At 60.8% G+C, this 20,330-nt stretch overlaps 1 protein-coding gene across 2 annotated transcripts; it reads left to right on the top strand.

The window, feature by feature from the left end:
- Nucleotides 1-2,046: 2,046 nt before the first annotated feature.
- Nucleotides 2,047-19,677, top strand: GPR35 (G protein-coupled receptor 35). Of its 2 annotated transcripts, none has more exons than XM_045559927.1 (2): nt 2,047-2,137; nt 18,696-19,677. In XM_045559927.1, the coding sequence occupies exon 2, from the start codon at nt 18,705-18,707 to the stop codon at nt 19,623-19,625; it is 921 nt and encodes a 306-aa protein (XP_045415883.1). In that variant the 5' UTR covers nt 2,047-2,137; nt 18,696-18,704; the 3' UTR covers nt 19,626-19,677. The 2 variants fall into 2 exon arrangements, with proteins under 2 accessions (XP_045415883.1, XP_045415882.1); XM_045559926.1 differs by lacking the exon at nt 2,047-2,137 and adding an exon at nt 14,805-15,119.
- The last annotated feature ends 653 nt before the right edge of the window (nt 19,678-20,330 follow it).

The following is a 20,330-nucleotide window of genomic DNA, read 5'->3' as shown; positions in this document are numbered from 1 at the left end:
CTCTGCCTGCAGCCAGCGCTGGCTTTGAGCTGTCCCGGGGGACTGGCTTCTCCGTCCCCACCCAGGCTGCAGTGGGAGCTGCGGGTGTCACTGAACAGTGCAGGGGACAGTTCCTGACACTGGGTAGGGAAGGCTGCCACTAGTCCCTTTTGAACTCCTTTACTTCTGAGCCCCTTGGTGGCTGGGGAGACCCAGAGAGCCTGGCACCCCCGTGCCAGTGCCACTCATCTCCTGTGTCTGTTCCTCAGTCTGCCCTCACGGGTGGCCCTGTGCCCACTGGCCTCTGCCGTGCCCTGGCTGCTGCCTGGGCCCTGTGAGCTCCCCCGCACCGTCCTCCAGCCCCCAGGCTGCGGTGGCAGCTGGGCTTCTCTGCGTGCGCGGCAGCCGTGCCCAGCAGCAGGGCGCTGGCCGGGGCGCTCCCTGCGCCCGTCAGCACGAGCTGGAACAGGCTGGCTCGTACCTCCTGCAAGGCCCTGCGTGGTGCGCCCTGGGCCTCTGGCTTCCACGGGCTTGGGCAGAGCTGGGGTGGTTGCCTGTGAGGTCAGCAGTGAGCAGCAGAGCCACCGCCGGAGCCCCCCATAAGCGTGAGCGGGTCTGTGCGGGGTGGGGTCTCCATGCAGACTGAGGCAGGTGGGCCAGCACCTGCGAAGGGAGGACGTGGGAGCCGCCTCCTGAGGTCCCCATCGGGTACTTCAGTCCCCTCAGTGCTCTGGGCTGGGTCCTGCAGCCTGTGCGTTGTCACTGGGAGGTGCTGACACCTCATCTCAGAGCCCCGGGGTGGGGGGGGCTGGGGGGCTGGGGCAGGGCCTCAGGCATCTTCTCAGGGAGGAGGAGGCTCAGGGCTCGGAAGCTTCCTGAGAGTCTGGGGAGTAACATCTCCAGGCTCCGCCAACTGCCCACTCCCCTGCTGAGGGTCTGCAGGGGGGTGTCCACGGGGTACCTCCGAGAGAGACTCGTCCTTGGCCTGGCGGCCTGGGGGAGGGACCTTGGGGGAGCCCACTGGCTTCTGGGAGGGAAGGGAGGCGGGCAGGAGGCAGGCGCTGTGCGGCTTCTCCCCCAGCCTCCCCCGCTGCGCCCAGAGCGCAGCTCTGCTTAGCCGGTAAAGGCCATCTAGACGCCTGTCCCCGCCCAGCCCAGCCTCGCAGCTCTGCCCAGAGCGTCACTGCCAGCGCGCCCGCACCTGCCTGAAGGGTGCTGCGGGGGCCCTGGGGTGGCCAGGCTCCCCTCCAGGTTGTCTGGGGGCCCCAGGGCTGCCGTTGAGCTGGGAGCTGCGGTCAGAGCGTCCCGTCTCTCAAGTTCATCTCAGCTCAGGCGTCAACCAGCCAGGCTCCCACTCGCACCTGTTTCCCGCGGGGCTGTCGGTTTGAGGACGCGGCACCTTCTCTCCCGTTGAGATTCCCCAGCTCTTCCCGCAGGCCCGTCTCAGCCCCTGGGCTGCTGTGACAGTGCCCAGACGGAAGTGTGCCACCGGGGTCCTCCTGCCTCACAGACTTGTCACGCCTTTTCACTGTGTCCTCACGAGTGGGAGGGACGAGGGGTCTCTCTGGGGCCTTTGTCGTGGGTCGCTACTCCCATGCTTCGTGACCTAATCCCTCCCCAAGGCCCCACCTCCCACTTCCATCACCTTGGGGGTGTGGATTTCAATATGGGAATTTCAGGGGGACACAGACATCTGGCCCCCAGCAGCGCCCTTCTCTTACGTGCCCCGCGGCACTCCTCGGAGTCCCAGTGGCCTGCGTCCCTCCCAGGCAGGGCTGCCTTGAGAAGACAAAGGCTGCGGCCAGGCGCCAGAACTCTCCAGAACCTGTGAAGACACAGTCTGACCTTTCCACGGCGTCCGTGGCTGTGGCCGGAGCCAGGCCCAGACGGGTGCCGGCTACACTGTGGGCTGTGTGGGTGAAGCCGCTTTCCCTCCGTGGCGGGAAGCGGGGGAGGGTGGCCCCGGCAGAGCCAGACGCGCAGGTCCGGGTGTGTGCCCCGAGAGCACTTCCCGCCCCCTCTCCCGCAGACTTTGACCCCAGTGTCACTTCCGGCTCCGGCAGGGCAGTTGGTGCTCCTTGGTGGGAACTGTGTCTGCCCAATCTTGGGTCTGGTGTCTTCTCTCTCACTTCCTGCAGGCCTGGTCTGAGCCTCTGGGGTGAGTATCGGGTTCCTGCTGCCCTGCGAGCAGGTGGCTGGGGAGGGGCCTGGCCGGGCGGGATGCTTCTTGCCAGGAGGTGGGACAGGCTTGGGCCAAGGGGTTCACACTGGGTCTCGCGCGCTCTCCCGCCGTTCATAGTCGTGCCTCGCTCGGTGCCCCACGGATCCCTCGTCTCCCCCATTCATAGTCGTGCCTCGCTCAGTGCCCCACGGATCCCTCGTCTCCCCCATTCATAGTCGTGCCTCGCTCAGTGCCCCACGGATCCCTCGTCTCCCCCATTCATAGTCGTGCCTCGCTCAGTGCCCCATGATGCCTCGTTTGGCTTTATTGGGTTTTTCTCTCCAAATATTCACAACTCAGGCGAGCTTTGCTGCCTTTTAAAACTGATGGGAGAGTCACTTTATTCCTGCAGATAATTTGGAGTCTTTTGACCCCAACATGAAGCACTGGATGTGGCTGCTGCGTCAGGGGAAGGGTCTGTCCTGGTTCGGAGGAGCAGCTCTGGTGGGCAGGCTGGCCTTGCCAGCCCAGCACTCAGCTCTCTGCGGGTCCCAGAGGAGCTCTGGCCGCAGCCTGTGGGCCGTCCCGTCATTGCTGGGACTCCCTGCCATTCACAGGAACAGTCAGTCTCCTCACAGACAGCACCTTGAGTCTGAGCTGGGACCACAGACCTGCTCGCTCAGGGGTCCCAGGGAACATACGCCAGGTTCAGTCAGAGGCACGTACAGTTTTCCCCCACCCAGGCCAGGGCTCAGGCTGGGCCCATTCTCAGCTGCCTAGGACACCCAGTCCCTTTATAAATCTGCCAGGAGACACACAGCCCTGGCTTGGGCTGGACCAGTCCTTGTGCCTGTGGTTTCCTGCGACCTGGACAGGTGTGATGTTGGGGCACCATGGTGGCATGTGCCAGTGTCTCTGTGTTCCAGCTGACATGGGCTCATCCCTCCTCCTGTAAGCCTAGTGAGGACATCAAGCAGCATGGACACGTCACTTCCCACTGTCTCAGTGCCCACTGTTCCTCCATTCTGTGTGGGTGGCAGTGGGGTATTTGTTGACCAGGTGAGGGTCAGCCAAGGGCAGGGAAGAGGCATGCTCAGGGAGTGGAAAGACGCTCTCTGTGCCTGCAGTATGGGGAGTGGGCTTGAAGAACACCACAAGAGCTGAGGCTGGAGAGGTAGGCGGGGGCCTTGTGTGTTACTTAAGGAGCTTGAGTCCTATCTCGTGGGCATTGGGGAGCCACTGCGTAGTCTAAACCAGGATCTGACACATGTGTGTTGAAATCTCTCTGGCTGAAGTCCTGACGGTGAATTGGAGGTAGAGGACCAGCCAGAATGCTGTTGCAGACATTCAGGTGGGGTCTTGAGTGAGGGCAGGAGGTGATAGAGGCCGAGAGAATAGGCCAGTTTTAAGGTATGCCCAGGAAGCAAAACCAATGGGACATGATGCTTGATGCTTAATTGGCTCAATCCCATAGAACAATACGAGGAGAACGGACATCTAATCCATGAACATGGTATATTTGTCTATTTATTTAGGCCTTCTTTAATTTCTCCCAGCAAAATTTTGTAGCTTTGAGCATACACGTTTCACACTTACTCGAAAGTACTTCACTTTTCAATGCTTGTAAATGGTATTGCATGCTTAGTTTTATTTTCCAATTGTTTGTTGCTAGTATATAAAAATGCATTTTTTGGTATAATAATCTGGTATCCTGTAACCTTGCTAATTTACTTATTGGTTCATAGTCTTTTCATTTTTTGGTTTTTTTCCCTGGCAAATTCCTCAGGATTTACTACATGCATGATTATGTTATTTGTGGTGATAGATACTTTTACTCCTTCCTTTCCTATATGTGTGGGGTTGTCCCCTTATTTCCTCTGGCTAGGACCTCCTGTACCGTTTTAAATAGAAGTGCTGAGAGCCACTTTGTTCCTGAACGTGTGGGAAAGTCTTCAGTCTTTCATCATTAAGTGTGACGTTTCCTGTAGTTTATCCGTAAATGCCCTTTACCAGATTGAGGAAGTTTCCTTCTATTCCTAGTTTGCTGAGAGTTTTTTCCATTCACAGTGTTGAATTTTGTTAAATACTTTTATGCATCTACTGAGAGGATTATATAAATTTTCTTCTTTATTAATGTAGTATTAATTTATTATTAATATATTAAATTAATCCATTGATTGATGTTCTAATGTTAAAATAAACCTTATATTTCTGGGATGTTTGTGATATATTATTTGTTTTATATATTGCTAGATTCAGTTTACTAATATTTTATTAAGGATTTTTATATCTATGTTTATTATTGTATTAGTCTGTACTTTTCTTATAATATCTTTACCTAGTTTGGGTAGGGAGATAAAACTTGACTTAGAAAATGAGCTGGGAAGAGTTTTTCCTTTATTTTCTGAAGTGGTTAAGATTGGCATTATTTTATTCTTAAATGTCTGATGGAACTTACCAGTGAAACCATCGGAGTGAGATATTTTCTTTGTAGAAAGGTTTTCAATTATGAATTCAACAACTTTAATGGACATAAGCTATTCAAATTTTATATTTCTTATATACATTTTAGCAAATTGTGAGCTTTGAGAAATTTTTCTGTTTCATCTAAGCTGTCAAATTCATTTGCATAATGTTCTTAATATTCTTTTATTATTCTTCTAATGTCTGAGGATCTGAAGGGATGTCTCATCTTTCATTTCTGATATTAGTAACTTATGGAGCAATGTTTTTGATTGATCTAGCCAGAAGCTTATCGACTTTATTAATCTTTTCAAATAACCGTGTTTTGTTTTATTGATTTCCCTGTTGTTTTCCTACTACATTGGATTTCCACTCCTTCTTGTTTCCTTTTTTCTACTTACTTAGGTTTAATTTGTTGTCGTTGTTTTCTAGCTTCCCAAAGTGGAATCTTATATCAATGATTCTAGACCTTTCTTTCGTAATACAAGTACTTAAAGCTACAATTTTTCTCTAAGCGTGGCATTAACCTTATCTGACAAATACTGATAAGTTGTGTTTTCACTATCATTTAGTTCAAAATATTTTACGTCCCTTTGATTACTTATTTAACCCGTGAGTTATTTATGTGTGTAATTTACAGATATCTGGCTCTGGGGTGCTGGCACGAGAGCGTTTCAGGGGAGGGTACGAGGGGGACTCAGAGACCCCCTCATGGCACACAATTGGGTGTTCATTTGTATCTATTCAACATCGTATTAAAACAGTTTTTAAAAAGACCTAGAGACTGGTCATCCTTGCAAACGCTGCTGGCAGGTGGATTGAGAGGATGTCTGGGATACAGGAGTCCAGAGGGACCTCAGTGAGACTCCGGTGCGCTGGCCGTGGCGGGTTCAAACGTCAGTGGGTGGAGCACTGAGGGGGTTTGGGGAAATGGACTCTGTGTGCGGGCGTGTCTTGCAGCGGAACTTGTGAGACCTGCCTGAGCCGGGGCATGGTCCTCAGCCGGGCTTGGCTGCCAGCTGGGCCTTTGGAGGAGGCCGATGGTTAACCAGAGCCAGGCCGTCCAGAGGGTGAGGTGGAAGGGCAGGGCTGAGGGCCCTGCACTGGCAGGACAAGTGGCCACGGCAGGGCTCCCTGGGGATGGTTCTCATGCTCTGGGATTTGCACCCACAGAGCTGCTCTCCCACAGGGCAGGATTTGCAGTCCCGCCTCTCCAGGGGCGTGCAGGTCACCACTCCGGCTGCCAGATGGCAGGGGTTCTGCACAACGACAGAATCTGACCTATCTGCCTTATCTGTGTCAACTTCCTGCAACTCCAACCCCAGCCCTGACAAGAGCTGTGTGACTGTCACTGACCTCAGAGGAGGAGGAGGGCATCAGAGCCCGCCAGCTCAGGGTCTGGCCCGGGTGCTCACAAATGTGTGCTGGAGAAAAAGAACAAGTGGATGAGCGTGGCTGGAAGAAGCTGGCGGATGGCGGGGCTACCCCGGGACCCTGCAGGGTGACAGGTGTGGGAGGGGAAGCAGGGCTGAGGGTTCTGGGTGAGGAGGGCCCGGACACGAACACCGGCCCGCCCTGCTGGTGTGCAGCGGGATGTGTCCGGTGCGTGTGCGCACGAGAGCCTGGCCGTCTGCAGACTGTGAGAGTGAGCAGGCACCAAGTAAAGACCGCCAGCCTTTTCCTGATGCCCCAGGCTGACCCTGACCTGGCTCTAACCCTAACTCTGATCCGGACCTCACAGCGACCCTCACCCTGTCTCCAGCCCCAGCCCTCACTGCACCCTGGGAGGGGCTGCTGTGCTCCCTGCCCGGCCCCTCCGCTGCCCGCCTTGCCCCGGACCCGCCACCCGCAAATGCAGCCCGCCGTCTCCCGCACGTGTCCCTGGCCTTCCTCACTCCCGCAGCCTGTCAGCGTCATCCAGGCCCTGGCCTTGCCCCTGCCTCCCCATCCCTTTGGTCCCAGGTGCGTTGTCCCAAACCTCACGCGTGGAGTCCCAGCACACCAGCTGTCCCCAGGAAAGAGCCCGGGCTGGCCGTTCCAATTCTCTCCTCTTCAGACACCCCTGGGGGGCTCGAGCCAGTTCCTGCCCACCCCCCCGGCCTTGGTCTCCCCACCTGTGCGGCACGGGCTTGGGGCTGGGGTGCAGAGGCTGCCACCCAAGTGAGCCGGCGGAGGCAGCCCAGCCCCCGGTTCTGAGGAGCCCTCTGCTCTGCAGGGTCCCCCCACGCCCGTGTGGAACGGGCTGCATCTCCCAGGCACTGGTGGTCCCGGCCGGCGCCCACCTGCGCGAGACCCTGTGGGGTGGGAGCGGTCGGCGTGACACGTGCATCCTGCTCAGGCTCTCCTGGGCTGACAGTTCCATCTCTCCACAAGAGGGCTCCTCACATGGATGTGGCGTGGCAGAAGCGTGTGTGTGTGCAAGCATATATACCTGTGTGTGCACATGTGTACATACGTGTGTGCATGTTTGTGTGTGCACATGCACATGTATAGCTGAGCGGAAGCTGTTTTGCACCTGCCACCCCAGGCCTGTCAAGTCCAAGTGCAGTCAGCCCTGGCTCCACGGGGCCTGCACCCTGCCCTGCTGCTTAGACAGCACCGAGCACCCACTGCCGAGTCCTCTCCCGGGCTTGCTGGGGCCCCAGGGCCTTTCTCCATCTGCCGCCCGGCCGCTGAGACTTAGGGGTCACTCGTTTCAGGGCCAGTGAGGAGACCCCGTCTTCTCCTGCACTCCTGTGGAGTTAAAGGAGAAGTCACAGCGTACTCCCACACTCTCTGTGGGTGGCAGTGGGTGTTCTGAGCTTTGATGTTAGCAATTGTACGACACAGAAACAGACAGAAGCGTAACGAGCCCACGTGGCCTTCACTCCGCCTTGGCGACGGTCAGATGGTGCCAATGTGGCTTCACCACGCTCCCCGCCACCCACCAGCCCAGCACGTCTGGAAACAGGCCAGACATTATGTCATTTTATCTACAAAACATTCGTTATGAATAAAAGATAAGGACTTTGAAAGCACCTGACCGCAACAACCCTCACCACAAATCGAGCCCTTGGTTTGTTTCGGCAAACACACAGTCAGTCTTCACGCTGCCCCTCGCGCTTCTGCAGAGGAGCCAGGCGGACCCACTCAGGGCGCCGCGGTGGGGCTTTGCGGGGCGGGGGAGGCACAGCTCCCAGCTCACACGTTAAAAAGTAGTGGCTGATTTGATTGAGTTGGGATCCGAGGAGTCTGGCTTGAGGCCCAGATCCTGGGTGTGGCCTTTCAGGCCCAGCCACAGGCCCGCAGGGGAGGTGGCCCGGCCCGCACTCTGCCCCTTCCCGCCAGCCACCGCCACCTGGAGGCCTCCTCGAGGGCTGGGGCTGAGGCCTCTCCCTGCACTCGTAGCCTCCCCTCCTCCAGCCCCACCCCAGGTCCATAAAAAGGCGGAGTCCTTGGACGTGAGACAGATGGTCCCCACTGCCTGCCTGGTGTCGTCCCCGTGGGGAGAAGAGGACACTGAGGAGCTGGCACCTTTCTCTTTTTTGCCTCTCGCCTGTGCTGTTGCGTTCTACAGTCCGTGCACACAGGTGCGACCATGACCTTGGCTCATTGCGCTGACCGGCCACAGCCACGGCAGCTGCCCCATGGGGTCCACGTCCAGCCTGCACATCCTGCATCTCCACTCGCCTCGGGGGGCTCCCGTGCAGGTTCCTGCAGCCTGGGCTTTGCTGCCCCCACCCCTCCAGTGCCGCTCTGTGTGTCCCCCTGCCAACCGTCCCCGTCACGGGTAGGCAGCCCCAGGCGCTGCGCCAGGCTCCGGCGTGATTCTTCCGAGTGGGGCGTCCCATGGTCTCTGTGCCGCCTCAGCTGGTGGGGCTCCCGGCAGGGCCAGGACACTCTCTCTGCTGGGCGCGGAGCCACTGATGACCACAGGTGGCAGGCAGCCGCCAAGCCTCCAAGCCCCCTGCGATCCCTGCCTCCCGGCATCCTTGGAGCTCTCTCCCCCGGAGGGCGGCCGGACCCCCCGACTCGCCTGAACGCAGCAAAGGCCGTGCTGCAGCCCCTCTGCTGAGACCAGCTGGCCCCGTCTTGGGTGTATTCGGTCCCCCTCCCTCTGAGGGAAGCCAGTTGCCATGTTGTGAGCCGCCCTGAGAACAGGCACAAAGGGCCAAGACAGGGGCCCGGGCAGGCGAAGCTGCCCAGCTGCCCACTGCGAGCACGGGCCTCCCGCAGCCACGCGCAGGGGCCTCGGGGAAGGGCTCGGCCCCAGGGGGCACCTTGATGGCTGGGGACCCTGCCTAGCTGGGCCTGGACGCCCGACCCCCAGAAACTGGGAGACAATAGCTCTTCCTTGTTTTAAACTGTTCGTTTCAGAGGTAACTTTTGTGGAGTGATGGATAGCAGACAAGGCACAACTGGCATCGGGTCGGTCATTAAGTATGGAATGTCCAATTTCCTTAAGCACCAAGTTTGACAGTTGCTGTCCCTGACATCTCACTTTGACACTTCTTGGTTTCTTTTTTTCCTATTCTGAAGGTACCTCCTCAGTCTTTCAAACACACGTTTTGGTTTGTGATTATCTTTCACATTTTTTAAAGCAATTTTTGTGAAATCATGGGTAAGTAAAAAATTTGTGTTATTTTTGAATATGAGTTCCCTCATGTAACCAGTGCAGTGCGGACAGTTTGAAAAGTCATCAAAGAGTTTGGGAAGGATACGGCTAATGAACGCACAGAACGTGGATGGTTTGAGAAGTTCTGGTGATTTTAATCTTGAAAGTGAGCCTCATGGGTGACCTGAGACCAAGGTGGATAACGATGAGCTGAAAGCTGTAGTGGAAGTGAATCCATCTCAACCTACGCGTGAATTAGCAGCAAGGTTTTATGTTACCCTTCCAACAATATTGGACCGTTTGAAACAAATCAGCAAGGTACAGAAGCTGGGTAGATGGTTCCACATGAATTAAATCAGCATCAGAAGAGAAAGCATCTCGAAGCTTGCCTTTCTTTGCTGTCACGACATAAAGGCGAATCATTTCTACACCACATTGTTACGTGTGATGAAAAATAGATTCTTTTTGACAATCACAAGCATTCGGCACGATGGTTAGATAAAGATGAAGTGCTGAAACACAGTCCAAAGACAAATATGCATCCAAAAAAATCTAATCGTATCTGTTTGGTGTCCAGCACTGGCATTATCCACTATAGCTTCGTGAAGCGTGGTCAATGGATTACAGCGGATGTCTACTGCAACCAGCTGGACGAAATGATGAGGATGCTTGCGATTAAGCAGCTGAGACTGGTCAACAGAGACAGGCCAATCCTCTTGCGAGACCACATGATGCAAAAAACAACACTGCTCAAACTACAGAGGCTGGACTTGGAAACTCTCTGTCATCCACTGTGTTCACCAGACATCGCATCAACCGACTACCACTTCTTCCAGGCTTTGGACCACTTCTTGCAAGGAACCATATTCTGTTCTCAACAAGCTGTTAAAAACACCTTTCGCGATTTCATCACCACTGGCTCTCCAGGCTTCTTTGCAGCTGGCATCAACACGCTACGGTTAAGACGGCAAAACCGTATGGATAGTTTAGGCGCATGCTTAGATTAACTGTACTGCTTCTTGTTTGAGATATAATAAAACAAACTTTTGATTCAAAATGGGACATTTCGTACTTAATGACCTAGTATAACAGATGATGCTTACTAGTCCTAGTGTCATTAATTCAAAGGATTTACAAAGCACTGATGTTCTGACTCTCTCTGCATTCGGTTTATTAGCTGAAATATGTTATAAAGAGAAGCTTCTCCTCCTTACCTGTGTGGTCACGTGGGGTGTAGTTTGCAGGGGAGGCAGGATAAGTGCCTGGTTCTATCCCTCCGTTTACCGGTTTTTAAAATAATGAGCTGTTTGCCAGCATCTTTCAAAAGTGACTCAGGAGTTTCTAAAGCATAATTACAAATTCATGAGGTTAAACTTTTAAACGTTCCAATTCATTGAAATCATGGTCCTTACTGACTCTCAAATCATCCCATCTTTGTCCGGCGCAGCCCGAGTGGTTCGGTGCCTGGGTCTCTCCGACGCGCCCCGGGCGGCTGTGACGGCTGCTGTGTTCCCTGGCGTGAGAAGACACGTCACGCACGGTTTGTCACCCAGGCTGGACAGCGTCCAGCTCTCTAAGGGGCACCTATTCCTCTCAAGGGAAACCGTATTGAGAGACCACAATCTGGATATTTGCGTGCTTGCTGCTACTGGACTAGTTGTTTTTAGGCCTTGTCCGGAGACAGAACTAAGAAGTAGCTTTTTAAAATAGGACACATTATGAGTACAAACTGATACTTTTATTCAAATTCAGATCTACATAGTTTTCACTTTTTTTGTCTTTTTTGAGACAGTGTCTCGCTGTGTTGCCTGGACTAGCTACAGTGTAGCCACACGCCTGCCCGCTGCCAGAGGGTTCCCAGCGGCTTCTGGCAGCAGCGGAGGCCCCAGGGGCAGGAGTGGGAGCTGTGGGGGGTGAATGGGCCATGGGGTGGCCGGGGCTTGAGGTCCAGGTCTTGAGCATCCGCCCCCAGCCGGAGGGAGCCCCTCCTGGCCCTGCCGGGGGCCGGGCGCCTCGAGGCACCTGTGGGCTGGGCTGAAGGGACCAGGAGGAGGGAGGCCGCCCCTGGTGTCCAGGGCAGAGCCCAGCAGGGCAGGCAGCCACCGGGCGCCTGTCGGGGTGTGGGCACCGGAGGGCAGGGGAGGTGCGGGGTGCCTTGGGGTGCCGCACTCGGCCCCGCAGACACCCTGGTGACCCCTCATGACCCCTCAGGGTGTGTGCTGCCCCCGCCCCTGCGCACCAGGTGGGGGAGGGGCGTGGGTCTGCCCTGCGCCAGCGGCGCTTCCCTTGGCCTTGGCTGTTCCGGGGACGCTCGTTTGCCCCCCTCCAGTGTGGCGCCGGGGTCCCAGAGGGGCGGGGAAGCCGGGCCTCCAGGGGCACTGTGGGGTCTCAGGCCAGGTGGGCACTGAGGCGCCCCACGGGGGCGGGTGTCAGGTGAGAGGGGTGGTCCTGCGGCAGAGGCCCCAAGATGTCCCCAGCAGTTTCTGCAAGGGGCCGGGGCTGAAGGGCTCGGGCACAGGGACAGGTGGGTCGCTGGCAGCCGAGGGTCTGGACTCTGCCCCTCACCTGTGCCCGGGCTCCTTCCAGGTGGCAACACTGGCTGCTGTCCACTGGGGCCCACGCCCCTCCCCCGCCGTGGCCTGCCTGCCACCCCAAACCCAGCCACTCCCTGTGGCCCTGTGTCCTCGTCTGCCCACACCAGGGATGGACTTCGCCGTCCTCAGACCCTTCCACAGCCACACACTAATGTCTCTATTTTATACACTTTTCTTTATGGAAAATTTCACATGCACACAGAGTGGGCCGTCTGGGACAGAGAACACGTGTCTTCCTCACCCCCAACGGGTCACCCCGGCCACGCCTGCCTCGTCTGGCACCTCCCACCCCACCAGGAGCCTTTCAGGGACTCAGACACTCGAGGACGCGTTTCTGGAGACAGGTGGTTGTGGGGTCCGGCCACAGCCCGTCGGGCATCCGCAGACACAGAGCTGATTCTGCGACCCGTCGACCCACCTGCGCAACCCTCCCAGGTGGCCCCAGCTGTTGGGGCCCAAACGAGGCCCCACAGCGTCCAGCTGCCGCCTTGCCACCTCTGTCCCCGGCCGTGTCTTCGCTTGCTGGACTCCACAGAGGCAGGACGTGGCTTCTCCCGGGGCTCAGAGGCTGGAGGGCAGAGCCCAGGGCCTCGGGCTCCAGGGAGCTCCAGGGAGGGGCCATGCCTGGGAGCCAGCGAGAGGGTGGCTGTGGCCCTGGCCCTGGCCATGGCCTCGCGGAGGCTGCGGAGTTTGGAAGGAGCTAGAGCATGAGAGGGAGGGACAGCCCCAGGAAGGGAGCCGTGGGTGCAGAGGAACCGACACTTGCCCCAGTGGCTTCCCCTCCCCTGCACCCACCTTGTGGCCGCCCATCTCCAGCACCCTGCGGGCCGCACTGGCCCACCCAGCACGGTGACGGTGACAGTGACGGTGACAGTGGACAGTGGAGGCAGGAGCATCTCCCCCTTGCTTTAGGGGCTGGTGTTTCCCAGCAGGACGTGCACTCCCAGACCTGGGTCTGCGACAGGGGAACAGAAAGTGCTGAGGGTGATGGGGAGGTGGATTCGTGTCCTCGTGTCCTCGTGTCCTCACACACTGATCTCAGCTAAGCAGCGCCTGGGGTGCAGAGGGCCCGCCGGGGCTGCCCCCACTCCTGGGGGGGCAAGTGAGGCTCTGGCCTCGGGCACAGCAGTTAAGGGGGCACCAATAACACAGTCATCAAGACAAAACAGCGACACGATAATCTAATACATCAAAACCGATGCAAAAATCCCCAGGTGTCAGCGTCTTAGCCTCCTTTGGGGTGACCCAGCTCCCCGGTGCTCTTCCCCCAGGGGGCTCATCTACCTAGACGGGTCTGCAGGGGCGGCCCAGGACCGGGGGAGGGCAGGATGCGGCCTGGGGCGGGCCCTGCTGTGCTGCTGAGGCTGGGCCTGGCCTGGAAACTGAGACCTGCCCAGCAGCGCCCAGGCCTCTTGGACCCCCAGGGACCCAGAGGCGTAGAGGGACCCAGGCAGGCCCAGCCCCCTCCCACCCAGGCCGGCCTTAGCCGGCCACTGACATTTATTGAGCACCTGCTGTGTTCCCTGGCCAGAGGTGCCCGGGGGCGCCTGCCACCCCTTGTGGGTCTGCTCTGGGCCAGGTCCTGCTGCGGAGGCAGGTGGTACCTGCAAGCTCCCACTTAATATACAGAAAGTTATTTTTTTTCCTCCCCTTATGATTTTTTTTTCTGTTTTCTTGCCGCCATCCTCATTTGCCGGCAAAGAGCTATTTTAATCAGCTAGAAGTTCCGTGGTAAAAATCAGACGGTGCGAGGCTGGAAACTGGGTCGAGGGTGTGGCCGCAGGAGGGGGGCGGGAGGGCAGCCTTCTGTGGCCCCCGGCAGCTCTAGGGGCGGGAGGGCCTGAGGGGGGCGGAGGTGGCGTGTGGGCGGAGAGAGCCACCCCCTTCTCCCCTGGCAGAGACAGCCGGGTCTGTGTGCTTAGTTTCTTCTGGAACCCCCTGCCCGAAGGGTGCTTCTTCCACGTCAGGGGCTGGACCTGGTGGGGACGGCCTGCCCTCCAGGCCACTGCCAGGGAGGAGTTGGCGGGGGACAACGCCCCGTTGAAGGGTGACATTGTCTTTGGGGGCCTTGGGCTGGCCTAGGCGGGGGCTCTGCAGGGCCACACTCCTGCCCGGGGTGCTGTCCAGCCGTGCAGCTGCCAGCCCGGCCACAGGTGGAAGAAACACGCCTGGGGAGACGCCCAGCCCTGCAGTTGGGGTCCACGTGTGACGGCGCATGTGCACTGAGCCTGTCGGGCAGCGCCTTCCGCTGACCCTGGAGGGTTTGGGGTGAGGGCAGAGACAGGGTGGATGGAAACCATCTGAGCCCTGGGCATCACTGCTCCTGGTGGGGTGGCTGGGCCTGCGGGACAGGCAGCCGGCGGGAGCGGGGCCAGGCAGACAGCCGGGGAGAAGGCGGAGGGCAGGCCAGCGGCCTCTGCAGGTGCCCGGCCTGAGGTGGGGGCCTGGGCGCTGGGCTCAGAGCTCCGCCAGCCACACCCCTTCCTGGGGAGATTCCACCACAGATAAGAGGGAGGGGGTGGGGGTCTGCACCCAGCGGGGCAGCCTGGGCGGGCAGAGCAAAGGTGCCTGCCCAGACCTGAGGAGTGGGGGGAGTATTCTAGAAGGGGCAGGGGTAGTCTGGAAAGGCTTCTGGGAGGCAGGTGAGGAGGGGCAGGTGGGAGGCGGGAGGAAGAGGGGTCGGCTAACGAGGGAGGGGCAAGGAGTCGGCCGCACGTCCCGCACTGGCCCTCTGGGCCCAGTGCGTCTGGGCGTCCTTCTGGGTACCCGTGTTGGTCGGTTCGCCCGCCGGGGTGCGTGTGCACGCGAGTGCGTGGTGCCCAGGGAGCATGTCTGCGTGAACCCACAGAGCGACCGCGGCATCCTGCTGCTTCCTGCCAGGGAGCTGGGCGTGCGGACTCCCATGGGGGCGGGGGCGGGAGCGACCGCAGCCGCCCGCCCGGCCCTGGGAAGGCCATGCCTTCGAGAAATGACAGGGCAGAAAAGCCGCGGCTGGGAAAGAGGAAGCCTCCCCAGTGCCCTGGAGCTCGCTGGCTCTGCCGCCTCTCCCTGTCCCCAGACCCACGCCTGGCCTGACAGAGGTGCCTGTTCTCTGCAAGTGTCAGGCGCAAGGCCGGCACCCCACTTCCTTCCCCAAAATCCCCTCACCCCCCGCAAACTCAAGCTGGGCCGGCGCAGGCAGTGGGGAGTCCCATCCTCCCCCATCTGGTGTCATCGCTCCACCCAGCATCCCCTGCCGCGAGAGGGGCAGAGTCGGCACGGTCTCCCCGGCCTTCCCGGGACCCCCCACAGGTGTCCACAGCACCGCGCAGAGCCAGGCAGCCGGCAGGTGAGCACCCCGGGCCGGGGGTCCCAGCAGGCAGACGTGTGGGGGGGTCTCAGGGTGGGATGAGGGTGTGGGGGGTCTCAGAGTGGAGTCAGGGTGTGGGGGGTCCCAGAGTGGAGTGAGGGTGTGGGGGGGTCTCAGAGTGGAGTGAGGGTGTGGGGGGGGGTCTCAGGGTGGGATGAGGGTGTGGGGGGTCTCAGAGTGGAGTGAGGGTGTGGGGGGGGCCTCAGAGTGGAGTGAGGGTGTGGGGGGTCCCAGAGTGGAGTGAGGGTGTGGGGGGTCCCAGAGTGGAGTGAGGGTGTGGGGGGGGGCCTCAGAGTGGAGTGAGGGTGTGGGGGGTCCCAGAGTGGAGTGAGGGTGTGGGGGGTCCCAGAGTGGAGTGAGGGTGTGGGGGGGGGGGCCTCAGAGTGGAGTGAGGGTGTGGGGGGTCCCAGAGTGGAGTGAGGGTGTGGGGGGTCTCAGAGTGGAGTGAGGGTGTGGGGGGTCCCAGAGTGGAGTGAGGGTGTGGGGGGGTCTCAGAGTGGAGTGAAGGTGTGGGGGGGTCTCAGAGTGGAGTGAGGGTGTGGAGGGTCTCAGGGTGAGATGAGGGTTTGGGGGGGTCTCAGGGTGAGATGAGGGTTTGGGGGGGTCTCAGGGTGGGGCGACAGTGTGGGGGGTCTCAGGGTGAGATGAGGGTTTGGGGGGTCTCAGGGTGGGATGAGGGTTTGGGGGGTCTCAGGGTGGGATGAGGGTGTGGGGGGGTTTTCAAGGGGACAAGGGGAGGGTGTGGGGGTCTTGGAGCCTGGTTGGTGGGATTTGCCGTGGGAGCTCTGCGTGGGGCTGAGACTGGGGACGGGGTGTCCTACGTGGGCTCCGAGCTGTATGGCACAGGCTGTGACGGCTTTGAAACCCTGGACAGCAACTGTTCTGCCGAGGCCTCCACAGGGCCTGGCCACGGCTCTGTAGCCACTCCCGGACCCCACGTCTTGGCCAGCGGACGGGGTCCCCGGGCCAGCGCCAGGCTGCGGAGCCCTGGGCAGTGTGGGGTCCCCGTCCAGACAGCAGGGACAGTGGGGAAGACGCTGCATGTGCAGGCCTCCCACCCAAGTTGGCAGGTTTCTGTCGCGATGGCGCAGACTGGGGGGCACTGCTGCCTGCCGTGTGCGGAAGCCGCGGCCCATCGTGCCGCCAGAGGAGGAAGCAGCCTGGGAGCCGTGCTGGGGCTCCTCTTTCGTGACAGCCCCCGGGCAGGAAGTGGCAGGCCCGTCCCAGTGGCCCCGGGACCACCAGCTGACGGCCCAGGGTGTCCATGGAGGGACCAGCCGAGCATCTGGGCCAGGAGGCCAGCTGGGTCCGTGTCCTGGACACAGATCTGTGTGCTGGGCAGGGGCAGGAGGGGACATTTGCTGGCGGGGGTGGCTTCCAGGACCCCACACCATCCGGGCTGGACCCTGGGACTCGACTCCCGGACTTTTCCGGGAGGCCCCCAGATGACAAGCCAGGGCCCACGAGCGAGCAGGGCGTTCCTGTCTTGTACGCTCCCCCCTGGTAGGCCGATGTTCCTTCCATCACAACTGGGACATTTTAAAAACTGCAGTTAAGAGTTTTTTAACATTTCCCCACAAAATATTGGGCCACACTGAGGTTAACCGGAGAGTTACAACCCTGGGTGTGTGTGACCCATGGGCAGACGGGGGCCTGGGGGCGCGAGGGGGCTGTGGGGTGGGGTGGGGAGCCCGGAGGGGCCGCCCTAGGCTCGCAGCCACCGTGCCCGGCCTGCGCCTCTCCCCAGCCAGCCTCGGGGGGTGTGAGTAGTGAGGGCCCCGCCTGGACTTTCATGCGGGTGGGCCTCAGTGGGCAGGGTGGGCTCATGGATTGCAGGGAGCAGCCCCTGCCCCGCCAGGTCCGAGTGCTGCCGGCTCCCGAGAAGGGGCTCCCGGGCCCTGAGCAGGCTCCAAGGACCAGCGCTCCGGGTGGGCTCAGCAGGGAGCGCAGGACACACGGGGTGGGGTGGGGGGGGTGGGGGAGAGGCGACCCCAGCCTTGGTTCCAGGGGCTCCATGGGGGGTGCTCGGAGCCTGGCTTGGCTCAGGGTCCCGCAGGACCAGGGTGGGGTGTTGCTGGTGAATCAGAGAGAAGGCAAGCAGAGCCCTTCCGGAGTACGGAGACAGCCACCGGGGTACGTGGTCGCCCCACGGGGTGCGGGGGCGTGTGGAAAGCTGAGCGCGCCAGCTGTGCCACTTCACTCAGCGGATGTGGCGTCCACGGAGCGCGTGGAAGGGGGTGGGCTACTGCTCTTCCTGGCTGACATCTGCCTCCCGAGTGGGCTGCAGGCCTGGAGGTTCCCGGGGCCACCACGCAGGAAGTGAGCCCCCGCCCCAGCCCTGATGGTCAGTCACAGGGCTGGGGTATTCTTCACTCTCCCGTGGGGGCTTCCGTGCTCCCCAAGGCAGAGGGAGGAGGCAGAGGGAGGAGGCCTTCCCCTGTGGACTGAGTCCCCCCTGCCTTCCACACACATAAAAGGGCCAGCAGGAAGCCCCTGCAGGGACAGTGACCCTGGCCAGCCCTGGGGGGAGGCCACCCCCACCCAGCCCCACCCCTCCAGGTCCTTCCTGGAACCAAGGGGGTGGAGCCCATGGCAGGCGTGTCCCAGGCTCTGGCCACCTGCTGGCCCCGCAATCTCACGCCACTCCACGCGTGTGATACCAGCACCCCTTACAACGGGGAGCCAAGGTTTCCCCAGCTTGGAGAGGCTGAGTCAGGTGCATCCATCCATGCTCGGAACGTCACGCCCCTGCCCAAGTCCTCCCCGGGCTGGTCTTGGCCCTCCTGGGCCGTCCTGCGGAGCATGTACAGGGCAGCAAGAAGCCACGTGGCCGGCGGAAGGGTGGTCTTGCCGGTGCTCCTGACAACCCGGTGGACACTCAGCTCCACCCCAAGGCTGCCCTGAGCAGTGTGGGGAGGGCCTGGGATGGCACCCCAGGCCGATCTCGGCAGGCCCCCAGAGCGCAGGCCGGGCGGGGTGCTCACAGGCTGCAGCAGGGAGACCAGAGCTCCCCGCTGGCCTGGGCCTCTGCTGCCAGCCCTGCCCGCTGGGGTGCAGGTGTGGGCCCAGCGGAGGCACCTCCTGCGGCCAGGGCCTGGGGGTTGTGGGAACCACGCTGGGCTTTGTCCCGGAGCCAGGCCTTCGCACCCTTAGGCTGGTGGTGCCCCCTCGGAGCTCCCCGTGCCAGGCGGGTGACGGCCTTTCGGCCCCTGCCCAGGTCTGGAGCGCTGGAGGGCAGGGCCCCCTCAGCTGGGGACCGGAGTGGGCTTTGAGCTCCTTCTGCCCAGTAAGAGGCAGAGGAGGCTCTGGAGACTGGAGGGGTCTGTGTCCAGCCCTGGGCCTGCCGGATCTCTCTGAAGGCCTCAGTTTCCCCACCCGTCCAGTGGGCTGGGGTCAGAGCTGGAGGCTGACTTGGAGTTCTTCACGGTTTCTGTGATTTCCTTGGGAAGGGGCGTCTCGGGTGGGTGTGGGGTGGGCGCCCCTCCCCCACGGCCTGGCCAGAGTGGGCGGGGCCTGCCCTCGGCTGACCCCTGCTCCCTTCTGCTTACGCTGCAGCCCGGGACCATGAACGACACCTGCGGCCCCCCCGAGTGGCCCCCGCCACTCAGGTACGTCTTCCTGGCCTACCTGGGCACGCTGCTGGTGCTGGGCCTGCTGCTCAACGGCCTGGCGCTCTGGGTGCTCTGCCGCCGCATGCCGCGGTGGAGCGAGACGCGGGTCTACATGACCAACCTGGCGGGGGCCGACCTGTGCCTGCTCTGCGCCATGCCCTTTGTGCTGTACTCGCTGCACCACACGGCCACCGACACGCCGCTGTGCCAGCTGTCCCAGAGCGTCTACCTGACCAACAGGTACATGAGCATCAGCCTGGTCGTGGCCATCGCCGTGGACCGCTACCTGGCCGTGCGGCACCCGCTGCGGGCCCGCAGCCTCCGCTCCCCGCGGCAGGCCGCGGCCGTGTGCGCTGTCCTCTGGGCCCTGGTGACCAGCTCCGTGGTGGCTCGCTGGGTCCTGGGCATGCAGGAGGGCGGCTTCTGCTTCACCACCCACTCCCGGCACAGCTTCAAGACCACGGTGTTCTCGCTCATGGGCTTCTACGTGCCGCTGGCCGTGCTGGTCTTCTGCTCTCAGCAGGTGGTGACCGCCCTGGCCCGGAGGCCAGCCACCGACAGGGGGCAGGCAGAGGCCACCCGCAGGGCTGCCCGCATGGTCTGGGCCAACCTGGTCGTGTTCGTGGTCTGCTTCCTGCCCCTGCACGTGGCGCTGACGGTGCACGCGGCCCTGGGCACGCAGAGCTGCGCCGTCAGCAGGGCTCTGGGCCACGCCCTCTTCTTCACGAGCAAGCTCTCAGACGCCAACTGCTGCCTGGACGCCATCTGCTACTACTACATGGCCAGGGAGTTTCAGGAGGCGTCTGCCCTGGCCGCGCCCCCCAGCGCCAAGGCCCACAAGAGCCAGGACTCCCTGTTCGTGACCCTCTCGTAGGAGGCACGCCGTGGGCGCCATGGGCGCCGTGGGCCAGGGCTGGGGTCTCCGGAGCTGCGGGAAGCTGTGGGCAGCAGCAAGCCCTAGACGGGCCCTGAACTGGCTGTGGGCTGGGGCCTCTCTAGCAGCCCAGGCACGGATGACCCGGGGACAGGGACAGAGACAAGGGCAAGAGGACTGAGGCCTGAGCAAGGCTGATCCCGGGGACCTGGGCCAGGCCACACACCTGCCACCCGGACTTGGCACCCCTGGGCAGGTGGGTTCCTGCAGGGTGCGGAGGGGCCTGAGCACCAGCCCCCCACGGGAGCAGGAATAAAGCCACACAGGAGCTGGTCTGACCGCCGTCTTGCGCAGGGATGGCCCTGGCCATGCTGCCATCCCAGGGCTGCCTTCCCCGCCTTTTCCAGAGGAACCTGCTCTACAGTCAGAAGAACAAGCACCGAACCCCCAGAGGGAAGCCGGCCCCAGGCTCTGGGGACACCCAGACACCCACAAAGGGGTGCGGTGGCTGGGCGTCTGAGTGCAGAGGGGTGGGGCCGCAGCTGGCGCCCTGCCGGGTGTGGCCCCCTCAAGAGGGACCTCCTGGGACCCCCACCTGAGACCTCCCAGAGCTAAAGGGGGACCCCGGCTTCACTCCCCAGAAATAATTTGTCAATAAACCAGTCCTTAAACCTGCCTGTCCCTGGCCAGACAGAGGCTTCTAGA

Source organism: Lemur catta, chromosome 8, assembly GCF_020740605.2.
Source record: "Lemur catta isolate mLemCat1 chromosome 8, mLemCat1.pri, whole genome shotgun sequence".
NCBI lineage: Eukaryota > Metazoa > Chordata > Mammalia > Primates > Lemuridae > Lemur > Lemur catta.
The sequence above is the reverse complement of the archived record's forward strand: the minus strand, read 5'-3'. Positions and strand labels throughout refer to the sequence as shown.